This window comes from Periophthalmus magnuspinnatus, chromosome 14, assembly GCF_009829125.3.
Source record: "Periophthalmus magnuspinnatus isolate fPerMag1 chromosome 14, fPerMag1.2.pri, whole genome shotgun sequence".
NCBI classification, from domain to species: Eukaryota; Metazoa; Chordata; class Actinopteri; order Gobiiformes; family Gobiidae; genus Periophthalmus; species Periophthalmus magnuspinnatus.
The window spans coordinates 32,004,380-32,030,131 of record NC_047139.1 but is presented as its reverse complement, the minus strand read 5'-3'; the positions used below and the strand labels follow the sequence as shown (position 1 = coordinate 32,030,131).

General features: G+C 38.8%; 2 protein-coding genes across 2 annotated transcripts; one reads left to right on the top strand and one right to left on the bottom strand.

Annotated features, from left to right (window-relative positions):
• Positions 1-543: 543 nt before the first annotated feature.
• On the bottom strand, positions 544-6,055 carry LOC117381996 (uncharacterized). The gene is made up of 10 exons (XM_055226378.1): positions 6,027-6,055; positions 5,300-5,471; positions 5,118-5,227; positions 4,532-4,703; positions 3,942-4,222; positions 3,565-3,733; positions 2,132-3,496; positions 1,903-2,042; positions 1,361-1,562; positions 544-712 (listed from the first exon to the last, which is right to left on the bottom strand). The coding sequence occupies exons 2-10, from the start codon at positions 5,469-5,471 to the stop codon at positions 573-575; spliced, it is 2,751 nt and encodes a 916-aa protein (XP_055082353.1). The 5' UTR covers positions 6,027-6,055; the 3' UTR covers positions 544-572.
• Positions 6,056-6,318: 263 nt separating this feature from the next.
• Positions 6,319-25,147, top strand: abhd11 (abhydrolase domain containing 11). Its single transcript, XM_033978326.2, has 6 exons — positions 6,319-6,578; positions 7,099-7,234; positions 12,496-12,669; positions 21,193-21,363; positions 22,026-22,207; positions 23,115-25,147. Exons 1-6 carry the CDS (start codon positions 6,484-6,486, stop codon positions 23,248-23,250), a joined length of 894 nt encoding a protein of 297 aa, XP_033834217.1. The 5' UTR covers positions 6,319-6,483; the 3' UTR covers positions 23,251-25,147.
• Positions 25,148-25,752: the final 605 nt, after the last annotated feature.

The window sequence follows — 25,752 nt, the reverse complement described above, 5'->3', positions numbered from 1 at the left end:
TTAATACAGCACATGCTTTAAGCCATCCTATAGGTTTTGTACAGGAACAACCCCATTAAGACTATAGATAGAAATATGCAACAAAAACATAACTGAGACTGTATTTTCAAATGTCAATACTGTAGTACATCATGTCCAATATTTCAGTATGTTGTCTCGAACAACGTATGTAAAACAAAAACAATAATAAAGTTGCAGTCAAATATTCAAAGAGATTATTCCTTAGAAGTGTATTTGGACAGACCAGAAGGCTTAATAAAATATATTTCTATGACAATGGCCTTATACACAGTTTGCACATAATATGAAAAAGTATACAGTACACAAGAGTTACCCGGTGCAGGCGACACAAACAATAAATACAATACAAAACTCTTTACCTGCCTGGGGACTGCGGATGTAAATTAGCTCTGTAGCTATAATCCGGCATATTTACATTTGTTCACAACAGATGTTCATTAATGTGCATTGTCCCTATCAAATTAAAAAAAAAAAAAAAAAAAAAAATTACCAGTAAATGAAAAAATGTTATTAAAATCAGTAAAATTAAGAGTTAATTAAGAGTTGCGTGATCACATTATTTTGTATAAAACAGGCTGCTTTGTACCAGAAACCAGCCCACGGGCGATCCTTTCCTCTTTCAATGCCTTCCATAAGTGGTCCATGTCCCCCGCTCCATTTAAATCTGCTGTTGGCTCAGCAAGGTCCCTTCCTAAAAAAACAGGGAATCTCAAACTTTTTACACTACTTCATAGAATATTTTTTTTATATTTATCAAATGGGGTGGGTGATATTGGCCAAAAACGTCTGTGTCAATTGTTTTTATTTTTTTACTTGGTTTTATCCCAATGACAGTATTCAGAACTGTCCTAAGAAATGCCTGTAAATGTCTTGGTAGAGATTCAAGTATTGCACAAAATTGGAATAGGCCATTAGATGACCCACAAAAGTACAGAAATATCACTGTTTTGTTCTACTCTTCTGCAGCATTTTCTATATAAACATATACATATATATATACATATATATATATATATATATATATATATATATATATATATACACACACACATTATATATATATATATATACATTATATATATACATACATATATACATACATACATACATACATACATACATACATATACACACATACACACATACATATATATATATATATATATATATATATATACACTCTATTTTCGAGTAACATTAGATCAAGAACTTCAATATTATGAATTTTTCTACACATCTCTTACTTCTGCTGTTTTGGCCCATATACACCCTCATACTCTAGATATTTTTTGTATTCTTCTTTAATTTTATATTTCTTTCTGTACTGATGGAGGATTACCTGACAAATGAAATGTCTTGCTGTTGAGCTCCATGACCACTACAGGTGGACGGTTGCCATAGGTGACACAGGAGTACTGACTCTGACTGTCCGTGAGGGCCTCAAAATGGAGATACCCCCGGAGCAGAGTATCGGCTGTCGGGAACGAGGCACCTCTATTTGACTTCAAAGACTCCACTATTTGACCAAAACTGGTGTGGGCCTGTAAATAAACACTTTTAATTACAGCTCTTCAGTGTGATATCACAACAAGCAAGAATGCCTATAGTTTAAGCTGTTTAATATCTGTAATTACTTAAATGTTGTCCCATTATTCAGCTCCAAAGATATGATTGTTGGTCAGCTGCACAAACACAGTAAGCTTGTGGAGCTGATCCCTATCAAGTAATTGTAGGATTTAACATTTGAATCTCCATTAGTTTATAGGCCCCTGCCCTCCATCTGAAATTATGACCATCAAATACGGTCATGTGAATGCAACCTATTGCTTATTATTAGTTATATTAACACGACATACAAGGGTAAAACTATACAAAACTCACGTGCAGTGTGTTCCTGATCATGAGGCAAAGGGGTAGATCCAAAAGTAAATGGTCATTGAAATTATGCAGACCATCTCCCCACTCCTGATATCGATATGGGACTCCACAGCGAGGACAGAATTTATAGTAGGTAGAAAAATCTAGAAATACAAATATTTGAGAGTTTATACAGGTACACAGAACACTGGTTGCAGCATTATTACAAAAAAACTAAAAGTGAAAGCCTCACCTTGAAGAATCCTTGAGTATGTGAGGATTTTGGCTTTGTGTGTGATGAGGACTGGTTGACTCAGGATGACCTCGTCAGTACAATAAAGGCAGTTTGTTTCAGTGGGCGCCAGGTGTCGAGGGTAGTCCTTTTCCACAGGCACGGAGAGATGTTCAGGGAAAAGTGCAGGTAACCTTTTATTGATCAGGAGGTATTGTACCATGCTTCTGATCATTTGAATATCCTTTGGTGGGTAAGTGACATTAGTCTCCATTGCAGCCACCATTGAATCTATGGGCTCTATAGCTTCCATTGTTTCTATGGTTTCCAGTGCCGTATCCTCATCACTTTCAACATCTGCTTCTGCCCTTTGTTTTGACAGTAGTTTTGCTGTTTGAGTTGACTGTGCTTTAGGTATTTTTGTTTTTTTATTTCGTGGTTTACTAGGAGTCTGCACTTTATTATGAAACATACTTCGATCTGTTTGGAATAGGTGCCATTTTGCAACATATTTATGAACACAGGTTCTCTTTGTCCTGGAACAAGGACAGTACCACAAATTCTTTTCTTCATTACATGACACAATTATTCTACGCAGTCGGCTGTAAACTGAGATATTGGGCTCATAAACTGATATAAATTTCTTGTATGGTGGATTCCCCATCATCAATTGTACAGAAAGTGGCACATTATTTTGCATGGCTAGGATTTGACGATCGGTACACACTTTTATTTTACTCTTTGCAAACAACTTTTTCCTTGCCATTTCTGCAAGTATACTTTGTGGCAGCACCGGTGAGGACGGGAAGGACGTGCAGTTTGAAACAGACTGGAGATGTTTGCATTTGTATGACTTGACTTCACTCCGTGCCAGTTCAAGTTTACTTTGGCACAAGCTAGAATCACATGAAAAGCACTCTACTTCACCCTGCATTTTGAGTTGGACATGGAGAGGCCTTGAAACCCCACGGATAATATTGTGAACAGCATACACTCCATTCTGGGGATCTACACACTCACTTTTCAAATGAGAGAAAGCTGAAATGTCCAACTCTTGTAGTGAATGTTTGCGTTCTATGTGCTTTTTCAGATTTTTCCTATAAAATACTAAGTGACATTTGGGGCATTTGAGATGTGTGTTTTTCTTTTGTTTCAAGTTTGGCCTTTTCCATGTGATGTTTTTGTAAACTGGTGTGGCATTGGCCATCTTAGACATGTCTTCAGCAGCTGAAGGGGACTGAACAGCAATGAGTGATGCATCTTTACTTTTGCACACTTGCAAGTGCCTCATAAAGTCCATTGTTCTCAGGACTGAAGACTTACAATAAGGACAGTGATAGTGTGGCACGGTGCGACAGGTGCGACGACAACGGTGAATGGTGAAACCTGAAAAACAACAATATGACTTAATGACTGCTGTAAATTCACATGCATGACTAAATGACAAATATTACCTTCGAATTTCACTGAATAATTGAAGTGTTTCTTTAGATGTTCTACAATCCTTGACTTTTTAGAGGGCCGGAACATTTTTGTGGAGCAGAATGGACAGTGAATATTGCTGCAGTTAGAACACTTTTCAAGGTTTGGAAGAGAATCACCTCTTTGAACTGTTACATGCACCTGAAGAAAGAAGGAGAGAAATGTTGAGACCAGCCCCACAGTCCCAATCATCCCCTCTTTCATCTTTGCATCATAAAATGGCGATGAAGCTAAACTATACCAAAACCACTGTTGCCAGAGAAAAAAAGAAACAAATAGTTTCATATCAACACCATTATGGCAAATTAATAAAAAATATACTTGGACAAATGTAAATTTTACTACTTACGCTTTGATTTGGTTGTCCATTTTGTTCGCCGGCAGTGCACAGCTGGGGAGCACACTTTGGCTTTTCTTTTTCTTCTTTGTTGCTGACTGGTGTGGCATTACCGGGCTCAGTTGTGTCTTCAGCAGTTAAGAACTGAGCAGCAGTCTCTGCTGCATCTTTACCTCTGCACAATTGCAAGTGTCTTGTAAAGTCCAGTGTTCTCAGGAGTGTGGATTTACAGTAAGGACAGTGATAGTGTGATGTTTTTCGGCAAGTGCGTCGACACCTGTGTATGGTGTAACCTGAAAGAAAATACAGTAAAGTAAATAAGGTGGTTTTAAATGTTTTATTGTATTGCTATGAAAGGCAGATATATTAAATGCTAGCACTGTAGCATACAATGCATAGTTGTTACCCTGTGAATTGTTATTAAACTAAACAGCATCTGTATATTTAACAAGGCATCAATTGCATATGTATAAATAAAAAAAACCCAATAAAATAGTTAATAAAACAATACGCATTTCAACAAGGACAACAGCAATGATTAAGCAATCAGAAGCAAACTGCTCAAACTGTAATATTAAAACTGCTTCAATAATAAAGGTTACCTGCAAAACGCACTGCACGATTAAAGTGTATCTTTAGATGTAATTCTATCTTGGACTTTCCAGTGGGCCGGTACCATTTTGGGGCGCAAAAAGGACAGTGAAAATTACTGCAGCAATCAGTACATCGCTTCACTTCTGGAAGAGTATCGCCTCTTTGAATGGTTATATCCATCTTGAGGAAGAAAAGAAGATACTTTTTCAGACAAACGCCACCAACTCCTTCCAGTCCATAGAGTCAAGCAAAATAATTTATATGCAAATTGAAATAAATGTTATTATAATGCAAGCTATTGGGTTGAAGTGATTAAATGAACTTTGATCAACTTACATTTTGATTTTCTTCACCATTTTCTTCAATCGTAGGGCTCAACTCGTGTTTAAGGTGACGAACAACAACTACACATTCTTTACTTTTCGAATGGGAGGAGGTTGATATGTCCATTTTTTGTACTTGCTTGCTTTGTATACGTTTTTTCAAAATGTCCTGATGTTGAAGTGTTTTTTCTGAGACTGGTATCAGCTCAGAGGTGTCTTCATTGGCTGAGGGAGATTGTACAGCAGTGTCACCGTTTTTACTATTACACACTTCCAAATGCCTCTTAAAGTCCTTTCTTCTCAGGAGAGTGGAGTTACAGTAAGGACAGTGATAGTGTGGCAAGTCTCGACAGAGGCGACAACACCGGTGTATGGTGTAACCTGAAAGACAACAACATAGGAATTCACATGACTGTTGTTTGATATCATATTTAATTTAATTGCAGATATTACCTCCATGGGCTACTGATCTATTGAAGTGCTTCTTTAGATGTATCAAAACTTTTGACTTTGTGTTGGGCAGGAACCATTTGGGGGAGCAGAAGGGACAGTGGAAATATTGGCAGCAGTCAGTACACTGTTCAAACTCTGGAAGATAATTGCCTCTCTGAATTGTGATATCCATCTGGAGGAAGAAAAGATGGAGTCAGATACAATCAATCCTCGGATCATATTTATAGTGTTAAGCATATGCTGTATAGAAGACTAATCTACCCTGTTAAAGCTTACTGCAGCGATATGTTGGTATCATTATCTAAAAGCAATTGAATAAACTGAAAAAGATAGTTATGATTTAGCTTGTTGTAATACTGAACAGTGACAACAGCAACTTACAAAGTACACCGACTTTACAATCTTAAACAGCTTTTAACTGACATGAATAATCTTTATATTGACGCAGTTCTTTAAAGGACAGGGCTATATTACTATCTTCTCAAATAATACTGCTTTTGAAATTGAATACATTTGATTTTAAAGTTGATAACATAAAAGGTAATTTTAGCTAGCACCATAAGCAAGAAATTTATCATCTGAAGCTATTTTCGTCAGAATTAGATTACAACTTTAAATACAAGGCTCGTGGTCAGTTCATCGAGACGCTTAAACACGTTAAATTACGCAAACAAGATCATAACGAGATGTTAGACTTCGCTAAATGAGATTGATTTCCACCACTTACGTCCCTCGAGCATCGATATGATGGATATGCGCATGCGTCACTATGTTGTTTGTGGTTGTGGTTCCTCCTCTCCTTCTTTTTCTTTTTCTTCTTCTTCTGTCTATGAGGGGAGCTCACATTTCTCTCTTATTGTTCAGTAAGAATTTATGGGCCTTTATTTTAATAGCTCCATGATCCATCACAGAGATATAATTGATGATTGATAATAACATTGACCGTCTATGTGTGTGTATACTCCAGCGCGGTAGGTGGCAGCAATGTACCTAAAACAAAAAAAGACGTGCCCTTGCTTGTGACGTCCTGACGCACATCAGCTGTTGGCAGAGGCGACCTCCAGCACCAGTTCTCTAGTGGTGTGGTTCCCCTGTTCAGCGCCTGCCCCGTCTCTGTGATTTAAGGGGAGGATTCTCAAGCACATGCCGTTTATCGAGCGCTGTTGTCGGGATCTGATGTTGCCATGAGTGCCCTGTGTAGGCTCGCTCAGAGGGGGCTTCTGTTCACCGGCTGGTCGTGTCGTTTTCCTCCCGGGGTTCGCGCAATCAGTTCAGCCAGGTATCCCTCTCCTCTGCTCCGCTGCAGATGCAGTCCGCCCCATACTCTCGCTGTGGCTGAGCTGTAGTTTATTTTCTTTGCAAGTCTACTCTATTTGCTATATAAGTCGACTTGGTGTTTTTAGAGTAAAGACACGGTGAGGTGACATTCAGGCCAACATTGTGCACTTTCAGCTCATCTTTACCACACCACCAATGCGCCCGACTATCCATTTCTCTTTGTTTTTTTTAATCGTGAATTAGAGTGACTTCATCTAAGTTTTAACCAGTAGATGGAAGCAAATATTCATTTAGACTATGTCACACTCACTCTATAAGCTAACAGAATAAGTGAATTGCATTTATCACATTTTTAACCCCTACATTATCAGGTCATTTTTATTTGTCTTCATTTTGTCCACTATGACTACTTAAATGACCTCTTGTACTGTATGATTCTGTAGTATGCTCCTTGTCTCCATGTTGTATAAAGATGTCATGAAAAGACAATGTGATTTTATTTTTTTGATTTTGTTTACCAGTGCGGTGAACTTGTCCTATGATGTCTTTGATGGGAAGAATGACGACACTCCCTTGGTGTTTCTTCATGGACTGTTTGGCAGCAAGTCCAACTTCCACTCCATTGCAAAGTCTCTGGTGCAGAGGACAGGTCGAAAGGTAACGCTGTGATGAAATACCTCACAATCACAATATGTTTTATTGCCACAAAATTCACAAACTAGGAACTTGCTTTGGTGTCATGGTGCAACATAAAACAGAGAATAATAACAACAGTAACTATGGCAAAATAACAATAAGGGCATGCATTAAAATAAGGTAAATAAAAATACTTTGATATACAAATACAAAATGTACAGTATGGTTGGAGTAACAATCTGTGCTTAATTGCAGTTGTCTCATGTGACAGTAACTGGTGTTTTAAAGTGACAGGTGTTAGTGAGTGTTCATGAGTCCAACAGCAGAGGGGAAGAAACTGTTCTTGTAGCGAGATGTATCCTCCTGCCCGAGGGGACTGGTTCAAATAGTCTATGTCCAGGGTGAGAAGGGTCAGCTGTGCAATGTCAGGTTTGATGTTTTATTAAAAGAATAACTGGGAACTGGCAATGCGATCGGTAGATGAGGCCTCGTGAAGCGTTTCGGCACATTCCCCAAACAATGTTCCCTCTAATTTTTCAAGAGTCTGAGCAAACACACAAACTCCCTGAGCGGTCCCATGAACCACTGTGAGCGACATCAGACGTGCGCACTTATACAATGAACATGACAAAAATCTTGCTCATGAACTGTGTAGTATGTTAATGCTATTGGAAGTATAAATATTTAATTTTAACTATGGCAAAACATGAGCTTCCAACCAAACCAAGCCAACTGTAAACTCCAATGTTGAAAACACACTTAACAATTTTAATATAAAGCTCTGACTTGTATTATGAGTATAAGCCATTGTGTGAAGCTTTTGCCCTCTAATCCTGGGTCCATCATGAGATCTTCACTTGGTTCCACGAACCGCTCCGGGTCTGAGATACCTCTAGTTTAACTTGTACAAACATCCACAGTGTCCTTGGTCGCGTACTTCCTTTGTTTTGTCCATGTTGTCATGTTTAAAATGCAAAACTGCTGCAAAACAGTGCGTAACAGTGCGCCCAAGGGCGGGCCGTTGGAACATTAAGGGGTTAAACAGCACTTAGCGTCATTAGCGAGTCTTCACTCCACGTCGGCCACATCAGCTAAAACACTGGTAGCGGCACATGAGGATGCCTGTCAATAACATAAATACAGTGGTTCTTAACCTGGGTTCGATCGAACCCTAGGGGTTCGGCGGAGGTCAAGACACGCACCCGACTCATATGATTCGCGGACTGCGAGCGTCTCCAGATGTTGGCTGTGTCCCAGTTCGACAAATGCACCCTTTAATGTGTCTATCGAAGTAACCGCCTGACTTAAATGAGCCGTTCGAACGGCATAAAAACGAAGAAAAGGAACAGACTTTGCTGTGAAAATGACATAAGAGTGGCCAAGGTGAAGCCATGCATTTCTGAACTGGTCTCTCAAAGGCAACAGCAGAAGTCACACTGATTTGCAGTAAATATTCATTATTATTCCAGCCTGATGGAAATTAGGTGATGGGTGTGTGTTAAAATGTTAAAAAGAATAAATAGCATAAATACAATAAGTTCATTATTGGAATACATAAGGTTAAAAATTAAAATGATTTCAGTATGGTAGTATTAAAAAGGTCATGTCTTTGTGAGTTCATGCACTGTACTGGTTTTATTCTTTGAGCACAGTGATGTTAATGCACGGTTAATTTTGTTCACCAGTAAAACATATATATGTCTTGAATTTGAAAAAAATAATATTTTATTTTTCAATAAAGAAGGGTTCGGTGAATGTGCATATAAAACTGGTGGGGTTCAGTACCTCCAACAAGGTTAAGAACCACTGCGTTAATAAGATGAGCAAATACTTATGTGAATCACACAATTCGCTAGAGCAGCTAGTCGCCAGTCACACTCACTGACTTACATTGACAAATGGCGCAGAATGAATTGTTGTGTGTTTATTTTATTTTCAATTCCGGTTCGATTTTTTTGTGCGCAGCACAGATTTTCTGTGCGCGAAGACCGTATCAGCAGTGCGCAATTGCGCACGCGCGCAGCTTAGAGGGAACAGTGTCCCCAAACTGTATTGATACTGTGCCAGTACAGTGTTGCTGTGTTGCTCTATACTGACACCTGTTGGATCTTAAGGTGTACATCATTGTAGGCAGCTTAGTTGAGACTTGCAAGGCACACTGATTCAATAACCTAGTCATGTTTGTATACATAATATTATTTAAGTTATGGTATTTCCTATGGGATTATTTTATATCTTATGTGAAAATTAAAGTGAAAGTGTTGTGAATGTAATTTGCTAATTTAAATGTCATTGACTCAGGGAGTTTTTTTAATAAAATTTTTTATTAAAAAAACAACAACAGTGTTTTGACATTCAGTCAATTTTTTTTAATTTTTTTTTTTGGGGGGGGGGTTTACGCTATTTCCCCAGCTTTTGAAAATACATGCTCACAGGGCATAGAGGAAGCTGGGATACATAAAAATTGCAAAGATAGGTAGACTAGCTAGAGGCTTCACTTCACTTCACTTCACTTCACTTTACTTTACTTTACTTTACTTTACTTTACTTTACTTTAAGAAAAGACAAAAAAAATAAAATAAATAGAAGAATAGAACATAATTCAGCATTCAGTTCCACTGTATGAATTTATAATTTTGTTTTTATACAAACTTTTGAAATGGCTCAACGTTCTACAATATTTGATATTTTCATCTAATCTATTTCAAATATTTACTTAAAAAAATAATAATAATAATAAAACACATATTAATATAGCAACCCTGAGTAAATTGTTCAATGTATGTATACCTGTGTTCAGTCTGAGTGTATTTGTCACCTCCTCATTTCCATGCTTTGCTCTGTAATGCCTTAGCATTGATGAGGTGCTTTTATTGATCTATGACGGCTCTGTTGAACAGATGCAGCATTTAACCTGCATAAAATTAAATAAATAATTTATACTAAGAGTCACATTGCTGTTTTTTTGTTTTTTAAATCCTGGTAGATCAAGTGGAAATAAGGAAATATCTTATTTGCTGTTAAAAGATCAAAATGATCCCACACAGTGGAATCTTTTCTTCTTCTCTCGGGCTCCATTTTGTTGATGTAGAAGGGAAAGGTCTTTTTTATTCTTTGGAAGGATAATTTTCTTCTTTTAACAGTGATTCATCCTGTTGACAGATGCACATGCAGTACCTTTTAAACACAGTTTGGCACATGGGAGGCAAGCGAAACAGCAGCGGTCACTTGTCTTTTTCTTAAAGTGACACTCGCATCGATACAGAGCTTCACTTTATAAGCTCGACACCTGCACTGGTGCATCAGTGTTGCTGGACTCATCATTAACTGTCATGTTACTTGACACCTTAAGGTTGTAACCCAAACAGAGTATAATCTAGGTTTGGGTTTGAAATGGTTAATCTCTAGCACACACAGTAGTTTTTTTGTGCTGTTGTACAAAGCAACTGAACACTTTTTACTTATTAACATACTTGCTGTGACCCTCTGTATTTCAACCATCTGCAGTTAGCTTATCGGCCCTGTAGGAGGACAGAGGACTCTACCCCGACTCTGATTAACACTGTGGCTAGTCACGTGCAGCAGAGGAGTGCTTATGCACAGTTTTTATTTATTGATTTGACTTTTAATACAATGCAAACTGATATTTTGATCGAACAGCTCTGTTCTCTGGGGGTGAATGGGAGGCTAATTCAGTGGTTTAGAGACTTCCTAACTGATCAAGGCACATGAAGGGCTCTGTGTCTGAGGAGGTCATTTTAAACACAGGAGCACCACAGGGATGCATCTTTTGTTGTTCTCTCTGTAAATTAACGCTCTGCAGATCACAGACAGTAATGTTAAGCTGTTCAAATATGCAAATGATATGGCTATAGTTGATCTATTTAACAAGAATCTAACCTGTAACTATGTGTTAGATGCCAAGCTAAATTTCACACAAAATGTGGATGAGATCTATAAGAAATGCAACCACAGACTTTATATGATCAGAACACTCTCGGGCTTTGGAGTGAGCTCACAGATTCTGGAGAGGGTCTATGTGAGCCTGATTGAAAGTGTTCTTGTCTTTAACATTGTAAGCATGTTCCTTTTATCCGGTCAGAAGAATCTCTGGAGACCAGAGAGTAGAATCACTCGAGTTTTATTGTTCCTATACATCCAATCTAATACAAGTCAGGCGTGATGCTGTCCCTAGTACGTGCACGGAGATCTCAGGGGCAGTCCCGGTTTGATCTGAGTGCCTTACCCTGAACGCCACATTTAAACATAAATCATGAATATTCAGTAGCTGGGTGTGGACATCTGCTTCTTCCTTCTGGCACTCCTCTACCCTCCAGGCGCCCCACTGGCGCAGCGTTATCTGTAACAGCTTAATCTGGGAGGACATGCTACACAATCTATCTATTGTCACAGTACGTTCTTTTCTATGCAATAGGGCAAGAATGGAGTGTTGTTTGTGCAGTGTTGCGTGAAAGTCCTAAACCTCCTTTTAGTCTAATCTTTAATATTATGAGCAATGACGTTTACGTCCTTCAACATCTTTTTGGTTTGGTTATCTGACCGTGGCTACAACAACAACAAGCTCAACAGAATAGGAAAGAAAGCAGGGAACACATCATTTGCAAAGAGCATGAAAAAAATGGAGCTCCTTTTCCAGTCAGCTGTGCACAGGATGGCCAAGTCCATCACTAGTGACGTTGAGCATCCTCTGTATGATGAGTTTAAGTTGATGCCATCAGGGTGTCAGGTACAGAATGCCTTGAGCAACAAAGAAGGTAAATAAAGATACATTTGTGCCAAATGCTGTCGGCTTCTCGTGAAATAAATGTATGTTGATGTGCAGCACACTTACTTCTTCACTTCTTTTAAATGTATTGAATATTTTAACCTATTTATTGACTATTAAGCTGTGATGGAATGATTCTTGTTTTCATGTGATGTTGACCCAAAGACAAATATCCACTACAGTGGACAATACTAGAATACATTTTGCAACCTGTAACGATGGGACAAAATTTTGTGCCACCAGTAGAAATGTATATTTTTAATTTTGGTTTCAGGGTGCTTAGATAGTTACATAGATACCTGTGCAACCCCTCAGTCGTCAAAGTCTAATCCATAGTAAACGACAAAGTTAAATCTGTCAACTGGACAAAATGTTGTAGGAGTGAAGGCATTTTGCTGCTCATTCACACTGCTTCTATTCTGCAACTTAAGAACTCCAGAATTAACTTTTGCTACAGATAGTCCAAATGTCCTAACAGCCGTCCTGTGTCAGTTAGGTGCTGACAGTTGATGCCCGTAACCATGGGACCAGCCCCCACTGCCCAGAGCTCACGTATGAGATAATGAGTGCAGACCTGAAGCTCCTCCTGTCCCAACTGAGAATCGACCGCTGCGTCCTGATTGGCCACAGCATGGGAGGCAAGACCGCCATGACGACCGCACTGACCCAGGTGAGCGTGGGGCTGTGAATGGGTAACATGCATCATGTATGCTCTATGAATAGTGTCGTGGAAATAAGACTCCTTTTTCAGGCTCTGGTGAATGTTGAAGCATAGACAAGAGTTTATTTCTTGCAAGAAATAGGTCCGACAGCATCTCCCCCTTATGTCAGACCCCGAATGCTGGAAAGCACCCAGTTTATATAGGTTGAGATGACCAGAGGACATACATTTCAAAGTAAGCATGTGACACTTCCATTGAGGGGTGGTCAGACCGACTCCTGGAGACACTCAGGAGCCGGTTCTCCTCAGGAGGTAACATTTGGAGTAGAGACAATACAAGGTGTGAAGTAGCATGTGGAGTAGAAACAATACTAGATGTGGAACACTTCAGGGGAGAGAGTGTGGTACTTCTGCTGAGGTGTGATCAGACTGGCTCCTGGACATATTCATGAGCTGGGTCCCCTCAGGGGGGTCAATAGGGGGGGATTGAAGGCCGACTGTATGGTCTGGTTGCATCTACTTTCACTTGCATTACAACACATCTTAACAAGTCTAGCCACCAAGAAGGAACAAAAGGGTTGACATGAAAGGTTTTTCTAACACTGTCTTTGACGACCAAACCAAATTAGTTTTAGTTACGAGACCATGTGATTTCTAAAAGGTAAAATAATGACACAATATTTAAATTTCCATTACACATCCCTCCTTTTGATTATTCATTAATCATGCCACATGTTTACTTCAACAATACTGTATTGGGAACATAATCAACAAAAATACCAAAAATAATAATAATACCAAGACCAATAAGAATGATAAAAAACAAAAATTAAAATAACGCAAAGATATTAACGCAAAAGATAAAAATGAACTAAAATGTATATACAATTAAAGCAATTTTTGGATAAAACAGCTTGTTATCAAACACATTATTTCCGAATGAATTTAAAATGCATCATCATTGTTGTTTCACAGTGTTGCAAGTCCAGTCCGTACTACGACACACATGTGACTAGTTCAATACAAATAATTCATCATCTGAGTCAGAGTCCGTTTAATAGGCTTTTTGATTTTCGGTTTCCTCTGGGACTTGGGAAGACGCTTCCCATGCAACATTGTGTTCAGAGTCCTCTTGCAGGAAAGTTGGAGAGGTTGTCATGTTCTTGACCACGCCATTAACCATGCACTTCAGTATACATTGGGTTAGAGTGCATACAAGGAAAAATATCATTAGAATGGGCATGATCGTTGTTAAGATCCAAGACAGCCAGTCTTGGCTCCAGGACTGAAGCCACGAGAGCCATGAGTTGTCTGTCAGTCTGGGGGGCTGAATGGAGTCTTGCATGTGTTTAATAATGTCTGTGATATTGTTGAATTCATCTGGGATGTGGAAGCAGCAGCATCATTCCATGGGGAATAGGGCAAGATGACTGGGGCTGCTGTATTGTTTGAGTTTGTAGCACTGACTTTGCTGTCAATGGTTCTGCTTGCCATCTGTTTGACAGTGCATGACAAATCCAACAGTTCCCATCACTCTGTAAGTCCTGTTTGTTCAATAGTGCCAGAGCGCATGCAGTGTTGTGATTGCATTTAGTAAGAGCTTGTTTGGCATGATAGTTTCCCAGAAAACTCTCATCCATCTCTGTTGCACTCTCACGGCTGGCGGGTGTTTGTAGGTTTGACAGTGTTCGTGTATCCAAGGGCAAAGGTAAAATGACCAATATGATCCATACTGTGTTGTACAGCTGTGTGCCGGTTGAGACGTGAAGATGGGTAGATAGATCTGCATTTGCAGTAGATGTAGTCGTTAGATGGCCGTGCCTTGGGGAGCTGGTTCTGCGGCTGGTGCTTGGAGGTTCTCTGTAGATGTTGGGTCGTCTCTGGGATGTGGGACCTTCCTGCAGTGGCTGCTGTGTATCCACGTTGCTCTTTCAGCAATCTTGACGGCCGTGTGTGTTGTCAGGAGAACCTGGAAAGGACCTTGCCAGCGTCGGGAACACCAATGCTTCTTCCACAGGTCCTTTACCATCACCCAGTCACCAGGTTGGAAGTTGTGGAGGTGTTTGGATGCGGGAGTTGGAAGGGCTGTTTTCATCTGTTGAGAAATGAGAGAGTGGGAGATAAGTTTTTGCAATATTGTAACATATCATCTTCGCATAATCCAGTGGAGGGGAGCGGTCTAACACTAGGACCCAGTCCTAGAGATGGTGGTCTGCCAAATAGGATTTCAAAAGGGCTCATATTTACTCTAGACCTCTTTTGCCTTCTCATGTGAGTTAAAACAATAGGTAAGGCTTGTATCCATGATAGTCCTGTTTCTTCACAACATTTGGCTAATTTACTTTTTAGAGTGCCGTTTTCTCTTTCGATAGCCCCTCCACTGGCTGGATGATAAGCACAATGTTTTCTTAAATCAATGCCAAGGAAGTTGCTTATTTGTGTAATTGCTGTGTTAACAAAATGTTTTCCATTATCACTGATGATTTTGGTTGGTGTTCCCCATTGTGGAACAACTTCAGTTAATAAAGCTTTTGCTACTGCTTGACTGCTTGGATGTTTAGCTGGGAATGCTTCAACCCACTTTGACCACATGTCTACCATTACTAAACAATATTTCTTACCTTGTGCCGGTGTCAATCCTCACTCAGTCCATCATTAGATGTTCAAATGGATGTTCTGGTGGAGGATGAGCAGCCTGTGTCATTGGAATTGTCTTACCTACATTATGCGCAGCACAGATAATGCACGTTTGGCAGTATTTCTGCGCATATGTTGAGAAACCTTTAGTGAACCAATGTTCCACCGCCGCTATTACATCTAACATCCCTCCTTTTGACACATTTATATATATGTATATATACATGTGTCAATTTTGGCGTAGTTATCTTCTGCTGCAAGAGAACACTTAAATTGCTGTTCTGAAAGGAACATTTTGTGAAGCCCAAAACTGTTATTGGTTAGTTGTTAGTGTTGTTAGTGTGTGATTATGTCATATGAACATGAAAAAGACACACAAAAAAAAGAAATTATGCAGCATCCACATCTCCTGTAACAAATAAAACACATTACATCGTTTCACTGTGATGATCGGCATGTCTAAAAGCACAGTGTTTAACGTAGCCATCGAGCGGTTGAGAGATGAGATGTTTTCTGTTCAAATAAAATCATTGATACAGCGTGAGGAAGAAGAAGAGTTAAATCAGAATAACCAACAATGTCCCTAGATGCCATTATGGCTTTTTTTCAGCAGCAGCTACTGCTCTAAGGCATCTTGGCATGCCAGCAGCAGCAGGATCCAGTTTGGCTGAAAAGTAAGCAACAGGTCGCATTTTTCCCCCGTGATCCTGTAACAAAAGAGATGTCATGCAAGCATTACGTTCATCAACCATTTGTGTGAATGGTCGGTTTGGGTCTGGTAACCCAAGAGTGGGAGTGGTTTGGAGAGCTATTTTCAATGTGGTAAATGAATGATCAGGTGTCCATGTGAGTTTGTCATGCGATTGCAAATTTTTACCGTGAATTAGGGAGCTGAGCGGGGCTTCTAAAATTGCATAATTTGGAATGAATTGTCTACAATAAGAGCACATTCCCAGGAAAGACATCATTTGTTTTTTTGTAATTGGTTTTGGAAGATTTTGAATGGCTTCAACGCGTTTCGGAGACAGACTTTTACCTTTTGATGTAATGATGTGACCCAGGAATGTGACTTTTTCTTGAACAAATTGTAATTTTGAAAGACTAGCTTTGTGGCCCTCTTCAGCAAGGTGTTGCAGGAGTTTGACTGTGTCCCTTTCACATTGTTGTTTAGTTGGAGTGCAAATCATTATGTCATCTACATACTGAAGTAGGGCTGTCCCTGGAGTGAGGACTAGGGATTCAAGACTTTTCCTGAGCGCATCATTGTAAATGGTCGGGCTTTCACAATACCCTTGACAAAACCGAGTAAATGTGTAAGCTCGGCCATTGAAGTTGAATGCAAACCAATATTGACTGTCAGGGTGAACTGGTACACTAAAGAAGGCATTTGACAGGTCTACAACAGAAAAGTAATTTGAATCAGGAGGAACTTGGGACAGAATAGTGTACGGGTTAGGAACGTTCGGAGCTCGAGGCTGAACTGCAGCGTTTACTGCTTGTAAGTCTTGAATAAAACGCCATTCGGTAGGCTGTTCTTTTTCTCTAATCTTTTTAATTGGGAATAGAGGTGTTCGCACAGGGGAGTCATCGCACGGAACAATTGCTCCTGATGCTTTTAGAGATTCAAAAACAGGTGTTATTCCCTCAATTGCTTCACGCTTTAGGGGATATTGTGGCTTACATGGTTTGAAGTCAGATTTTGGTGTGATCACAACAGGTTCACAATTTTTGATGAGGCCAACATCATATTTGCTGACAGCCCACAGAGTTTTAGGAACTTCTTGTAGGGCTGGAACAACTGCAGCTTGTTCTTCCGTTAGGAAACAGCTTGATTCATAAACGCTTTTAGGTGCCAGCTGGACTGTTCTCAATGCATGCACAATAGCTTGTACTTTTTTACAAAAACATTGCAATGATGGAGAAAAAAAAATTACCGGATCAGACGTTTGTGTCCAATCAGTTGCTTGTTGACACCTTTTAACAAAAGGGCCCAAATCATACCAATTATCAGAGGTGCGTTTAGACATAGGAATATGTGGCACAGAGCTAGTAATAGAAAAGAAAGTGAGTTGGGTTGGTGTGAGAGATACAGACACAGCACATTTGTTTTGGTTCCAGTAGACATGATCAAGTGAAAGTGTGTCAGTCGTTTCTCTCCACCAACCTTTCTCATATGGCTCATCAGGTCTGGCTGATACATGGGAGATACATTGCAGGTTCTCCGGTGTTTGAAATTCTGTTGCCACTGGGCAAATTTTGTTTTGAATATCTTTAAAAGGTGTGGAAAAAAACTGTAAATTTTGCATTTGCCAATAGTATGTATAGTTGAGGTTTTCAGTGGCACATTGTACAAAAGAGTTGGAGAATTTAGAAGCCAAATCAGACATTTTGCATACTTTAATGCCTTCATGTGTAGAGATTAAGCACAGATTTAATTTACACATGAGGTCTCTTCCCATGAGGTTGATGGGACATAGTTGTGAGAGTAAGAATGAGTGTGTGAATTTTGAATTTGGCCCATCCTCACATTGTAGCGGAATGGTGATGTTTTCTTTGATTGTTTGACCTGATGACCCAATTGAATACACATGTTTTCCACTTAATGGAAGTTTAGGATTAAATTGTATGGCTTTTAGGACAGAATGTGTTGCTCCTGAATCTACTAAAAACGATACAATTTGATCTGTGATTGTTAAACAGTATTGTGGGATTTTTTTTTAAGTTTGGAGATGTATATTGAACATACATTTGACCATATGTTGTAGGGGTACTATTTTGTACTGTGGGAGTATGTGGTGCACTACCTTTCTCTGAAGTTGTAGGTTGATCAGACTCATCAGCTGGAGTCCGTCTCCTTCCGGTCCCATCCGACTCTAGTCAATCTGATGTGTTAGTTATAGCCAATAGTCTCGTATTTGAAGAAGCTTCTGAAGAAAGTGGACAGTCGCGTGCCCAATGTCCCCTTTGCCCACAACGATAGCATACATCATGAGGAAGGGCTGATCTTCTCTTGGGTTCATGCCTTGTGTGTCCCCCATGACGAAAATGTGTGTTGTTCCATAGTCCTGTCTTGTGTTTGCCTTGTACATGGTTATTGCAGCCATATGAAGTTCTTTTTGCATTTTGTCTTGTTTTGTTTTTTTCTTGTTGAGTATTTGTTCTTGTGCATGTGTGGCATGTCTTTTAAGCTCAGTTAGACGGGCAGCATTCCACCCAATACATGACTGCTTGAGAGCTGAAGCAATTTCTGGCTTTAGTCCATTTAAAAAATAGGTACACAAGTATGTTTCCCACACATCACGAGTGTCCCCTAATGTAACAGGTCTTGTAAATCCACTATGAGTGTTGTACAGTTCAGTTAATCGTGTGAGAAAATCCTCGGGTTCTTCATCTTCTTTTTGTTTGCAGGCATTAATTTTGTCAGTGTCAATAGTAACAGGGAAGGCTTTTGTGATGGCACTGCAGATGTTGTTTAAAGAGTCTCTGTATAAAGCATTAGAGTCATGTTCCCATTCCACATGATTGCACCGCAGTTCAGTATTTTGGAGTTGATTTGCAATTTTGTGCCAGTCAGTTGGTTTCATCCTCATGAGTAATACTCTTTTGAGTTCACTCATAGTGGGTTTAAAATCTTGACAAAATGTAAGAAGTTCTTTAGCAAAATTTTCACCAGAGTGGGTGGGGTTTGGCAAATGTTGTGAAGCAGCTGCAATTTCTGATGTGATCCAAGGGCGAAAAACTAGCGTTGGGCCTTCTGGTCCTGAGACCTCAACCATGGGCATGTTAAATGTTGTCTCTTCCTGTCGTTGGCGTAATCTGTGAGCAATGGAAGGTGACTCCTGCAGTGCAACAGCAAGGGGTGCATTTGGTGAGATTGTCCGTTGTGAGTGCACTTCATTTTGCTGAGGAAGGTCACTTCTGTTCGGCTGGGGTTGTAATTGTCCATTTGGCTGTGGTGTTGTGTACGGTGGAGGATCGGTGTGACAAGTCGGATGGGTACCGTCCAGATCAGGATCCAGCTTCAGTGCTGTCAACTGTGGAGACAAAGAAATCTTTTGCGAGTGGGGTGCAGTCACATCACACATTTGATTGTTGTCTTTTGAGAAAGGTAGTTGATTTTGCAAAGTTTTTCTGTTTCTATTCTCAGCTTCAGTTTTCCACATTTCTAAACATTCTCGGTAACTTTCAATTTTTTCAAATTTTTTCACAGACATTTTCCTCTTTTTCCTCATTTCAGACTCGGTGTCACGTAATTTGCTTTCAAATGCTTGCAGATTCTTTAACTTCAAAGTACCCCCTATGGGAAAACCATATTCTGCAGCCCATACATGCAAATATTTAACACTTTTATCCCCATATTTTGCTTTCATGATATCTATAATTGGACTTTCTGGAGGTGCACTCTCCTTTGATTTTGTGCTTCCCATTTTATAGATGTATTTCACAGGACGTCTGTGGCTGCCTTAATTCATTCAGCTCCTGTTTTCTTGTCTCAGGACTTTCACCTGGATACTGCTAGCCCCCTTATTTATTTATTTTTTTTGTTTTTTTTTTGTTTTTATGCTAGACAGTAGTATTGCTAGTCGCCGGCGTATATGGGACTCAAACCCACAAAGTTCCTTTCTTTATTTTTTGTCTTTTTTACTCTATTATGAGAAGCAAAAAGCCATGCAAGCCCAAATGCTAGATATTCACAATTTTTAAAATTTTCAATTTTTCAATTTTTTCAATTTTTAAAATTTTCAATTTTTTCAATTTTTCAATTTTTCAATTTTTTCAATTTTTTTTTTTTTTTTTTTTTTACCCCAAAAGATAATTATGTCAATGTGTCAAACTCACCAGGCCTTTGTCCAATTACAATTTGAGTTCGTTGTTCCAGCAACGATGATCTGGGACATTGGGTGCAGTCCTCCCGTCTCGAAATGTGAGGTTAGAGGATAGGAAAAAAGGAAAAAATCATCCTAGGATGGCCAGTCCCTGTACCACTTTGTCCCAGACGACCGATTGAGGAAAGACACTTCTGACACCATTAAATTGTCGTGGAAATAAGACTCCTTTTGCAGGCTCTGGTGAATGTTGAAGCATAGACAAGCGTTTATTTCTTGCAAGAAATAGGTCCGACAGCATCTCCCCCTTATGTCAGAACCCGAATGCTGGAAAGCACCCAGTTTATATAGGTTGAGATGACCAGAGGACATACATTTCAAAGTAAGCATGTGACACTTCCATTGAGGGGTGGTCAGACCGACTCCTGGAGACACTCAGGAGCCGTTCTCCTCAGGAGGTAACATTTGGAGTAGAGACAATACAAGGTGTGAAGTAGCATGTGGAGTAGAAACAATACTAGATGTGGAACACTTCAGGGGAGAGAGTGTGGTACTTCTGCTGAGGTGTGATCAGACTGGCTCCTGGACATATTCATGAGCTGGGTCCCCTCAGGGGGTCAATAGGGGGGGATTGAAGGCCGACTGTATGGTCTGGTTGCATCTACTTTCACTTGCATTACAACACATCTTAACAAGTCTAGCCACCAAGAAGGAACAAAAGGGTTGACATGAAAGGTTTTTCTAACACTGTCTTTGACGACCAAACCAAATTAGTTTTAGTTACGAGACCATGTGATTTCTAAAAGGTAAAATAATGACACAATATTTAAATTTCCATTACAAATAGTTAGTTAGTTGTTTAGTCCAATTACCTCAAATAAGTTCTAAGAGGATAATTCAGAGATCATGTTACTTATGTTTTCCAGATGTGGAAGATATTTTACTAATTGATAATATCTAATTATTCTCTAAAATAGCATATCTCCAAAAGAAAGTAATAGCAAAAAAAAATCACTAATAGTAAAAATATTTAAATAGATGTAATTAGTTCCTGTGTCTCTGTTTTCAGCCAAGTTTGGTGGAGAGGTTGGTGGTGGTGGACATCAGCCCGTCTCAGAGTGCCACTCGCACAAACTTCAGGTTCTACATCCAGGCCATGCAGGCTGTCCAGATCTCCTCAGACATCCCACGCTCCACAGCACGCAGGATGGCAGAGGACCAGCTCCGCACCTCTGTCAAGGTCCCAAATATAGCCTTAAACATTAAACATGCATTAGCCAACTACTATTATGACTAAAATAATGAGCATTTATCACAGGGGTACAACTTTATAATAACTTCCACCTTTATAATACCTTGAGCCCTTGATTAAGTAGTTAGTTCATTATTAATAAATTCATGCTTTTAAACTCTAATTTAAGTGTAGTTATCAAAAGTTTTATAATGTGTAAATGTATCAGTTGTAACATTTTTCCCACTTGCCTGTTTAGCGGCATGCCCAAAAAAATTTTCCCAGGGGAAAAAGGCAAATTAAACACATTTTGTATTGTGCATTGACACATTCTGGTCAACATTTGCACTTAATCTTATCCATGGAAATTTTCTCATAATTGGAATCTTTTTATGTACAGTTCAATTGAACTTGCTATTTCCCCAAATATTCTAGCTCAGTATGAGTGGGACACTTTCTTCAAATATAACCTTTGACAATTCTTCTAACCACTGCAGACTTGGAGCAGCCCATCATCATGCTCTCTGATCCAGTCTAATCATCACACATGACACATGTGAAGATGTTTAAGACATTTTTGCATCTTGTAACAAATGAACATTGTGAATAAATGTAGCCTAACAACAAAAATTTGGCCCATGGATCTGTTACTATTTAATATCTTTCTTCAGGAACACTCGGTGCGTCAGTTTCTGCTCACAAACTTGATTGAGCTGAACGGACACTACGCTTGGAGAGTGAATTTGGACGCCATTTCAGCCCACCTCGAGACCCTCCTGAGTTTCCCTCATTTTGAAATGCCCTACGAGGGACCCACACTGTTCTTGGGAGGGGCCAGCTCTGCCTACATCAGGTACAACATACACACATAGACAAAATTGTTGGTACCCTTTGGTTAATGAAAGAAAAACTCACAATGGTCACAGAATTTGTATTTATTATTACTTTTGTCAGATTCAAGTTATTTCTATGAAATTTAACCAATGAATGTCAGACATTGCTTTTCAACCATTCTTCAACAGAATTATTTAAAAAAATAAACTCATGGAGCAGACCTGGACAAAAATGATCTGTTTTTAAATATCTTTTAGCCACATTCAAGCAGAGCACCTGTAGATTACTCTGTTGACTCACTAATGCAATAATTCTTTTTTTTTTTTCACTGCAAAACCCAGGTATAATTGTTACTAAAACCCGCTCTTGACATAAAAAACATCATTGGTTGAGTGGTCAGATCCACTGATCCATAGGTTGGCGGTGCGATTCTAGCTCACACAGATGAATGCTGTCGTTGTGTCCTTGGGCAAGACACTTAACCCACCTTGCCCTCAGTGTCTGTGTACACTTGTGTATGAATGTGTGTGTGAATGGGTGAGTGGTTCCTTGTTGTAAAGCGCTTTGAGTGCCTTGAAGGTGGAAAAGCGCTATAGAAAAATGTGACCATTTACCATTTAATGTTACTAAAACTAGTATGCCAGCAATATATACTCATTTTAATTACCTATATTGAAATAAAAAACATTCCTGAATAGTTTTTATAATTGTCTCGATCTATAATGGAACTAGTAAATCTTTTAGTAAAAAATAATGTTTGGTACCAAAATCTAGTCGACAATATTAATAGAATAATGTGATGTCATCTGAAATGCTGCAATTCAAATCTGAATGATACTATGTGAAAATGTGTGTGTTTTTTGTGTGCTTTTTATGTCTGGTAGTATCACTTTTTCAAATGAAACTACACCCCCTTGTCTCTCCAGCTCTGATGATTACCCAGAGATCCAGCGCTTGTTTCCATATGCTGACATCCAGTACATCCCGGATGCCAGCCACTGGATCCATGCCGACAAACCTCTGGACTTCATCAGCTCCATCATCTCCTTTCTACAGTCTTAGTAACCACTTCTATTCGTACTGTAACTACTGCTACTACTACTGCTACTACCACACAACTATATCAGCATCTTAGAGAAAACGTCTCTAAGAGATGGGTCTAGTTTATGTTACTGCAGTCTATCTATGCTGGACCAAAACTTTTAACTTCATCTATTATTTTAGCTATGTAAAACACTGTACTGTTCAATTTTGTAAAATAGTTTTAACATTGAGTGATGTTTCTTGAGTAGTTAGATCTATAACATTTAAATTTGTACATTGGTAGAGTGGCAATCGTGTAGAATAATATTGTTTAGGTGGTGATACACTAATCCAAAGACTGTAAAGTACTGTTACGATTAAAGCTAGATTACAATGGCTCAATTATATGGCTTATGGTTTGAAAAGGTAAAAGATGTATTCATTTGTAACTAAAAACCTTTGGGGAACACACATAAAACTGTTTATATATAAAAGCACATCTGGCGCTGTGATTGGTGGGTTTAAACTTGGCCAGTGCTGCAATATATTTTGTGCAGTTTGCTGTATTTAAGCTGATGGTCCATATTTCTAATGTTTACATTCATTCAGTTGCAGCTCCTGTGATGAAGTTTTAATTGTATGCATTTTATGGTAAAGCTAACAGTTGACATGGTGACAGCAGTGGTGTTGTTGTTGCTGTACATTTAGTTTCCTGATGTTTCTCAGGTAACAAATGGATCTGACTGTAATCTTATTACTTATACAAGCACATGTCAATAAATTAGAATATTGTGGGAAGTCCAATTGATTTCTTCAGTTACTGTGATTTAGTATACAAAGCAAAATATTTCATGTACTCTTTTTATTCAAACTTTTGTTGTATTGTCAATTAGGGTATATTAATTATTGTTGATGTGATTATGCTGTAGTTTCCCCCAACTCCTCCCTCTACATTGACAGAAAGTGCTCAGTGACTTGTTTTATTATGTGAAGTGTAATATTTTTAAATGAATTGGATAATAGGAATGCAACAAAACTGTATTGAGAAAAGTGCAAGCGCTAATGTCTAAATGAATTGTTTTGTTGCAGTGGCACACTAAAGAAGTATAGTCACACGAATACAATGATAATACTGTACAGTGAACATTTTATATCAAAGTATCTGTATAAATAGCATATTCCTAATGTAAGTGTCGCAGTTCTAAAAATCTCAAAATCTTATTAGAATTGTGAGTGAATATTATATGCTATGTACTAAATCTATACATATAAATATTTCATAATTGTCTACTACATTTTACATTTCTAATCACTCACATGGTTTCCACATTTTTCTAATTTATTGACCTGCACTGATATTTCCCTGTCTGTTCAGCAATGTGCCCTTATAATGTCTTTGTATCCAGTTGGTCTCTTCATGTTGTTGAATATCAAAATATCCGTACCTGTAATGTCTGTAATTTAACAGCAAGTATTATATGGCTCTTGTATAAATATATGCTGCAACTTATTCATTCTTGTCTAGATGTAGTTGTGAAAATATCATTGTTTCTTTGTGGATTTGGGAAGACCAGTGGTAAACTGCCAATTGTCTTGACCAGGGTGTTGTTGATGTGTATGTGCCTCTTCGGTCTAGATCTTAAATTTATATAAAACTTGATATATACACTTTTATCATATAAGTATAGACTTTATAATGGCAGCTGGGTTGCCAAGTTTGACAATTCCCAGCACATGTAGACGGCAATCAGTTTTTAAATACTGAGATCAGAAAGCTATTATTACACAATGAGATATAACTAAGAGCTATATATATATTAATATTCAATATTAAAGTGTCATGTCTTTCAGTGTGAGCAATGGATTTCCTGTACAAGTAGAGTAAATAATATGGAGGTGTATGCACTGACGGTATTCAATAAATTGTATTAAAGTAAAAGTTGCTCTAATTTGACCTATTTGTTCCATAACCATTTCACATTCACGGACAGAACAGCAAAAAAATTGTGTTCATTGTTCTAGGTCGACATGACATCGAAATCATTTCAAGTGTTGCTCAAAATGTAACATTTTAAAGTTTAGAGAATACTTAAAGGAGTAGGCATTTGGCTTCAGTCTATTCCTCAACATAAGTTCTTAAATATTTACGTTCTTGTTTTGTGCCCAAGGTTTGAGAGAAATAAAGTAAAAATAAGTGAGCTCTTGCTGCTGTTGTCGACAGTCTTTCTCAGACCAACTCATCTGAGAGGCCAGACCAGCCCTCGCCCTGAGCAAGGATTATAATTATAAAGGATTATTGCCCCTCTAAAACTATGTAGAATAAAAAAATACTGTCTCTCAACTGTTTCTGTCTATTCCATGGTATACGTTACAGCTCAGGTCACTCAAACAACATGTAAGATGCACAGAGAAGGTTTGGCGCCGCTCGCGCTCTGAGCAGTCTGAAGGCATGGAAGCTCTGCCTGCTCACTTATAAGGCTGCTCTGCGGAAAGCCCGAACCAGATACTATTCAAATCTTTTTTTTTTTTTTTTTTTTTACT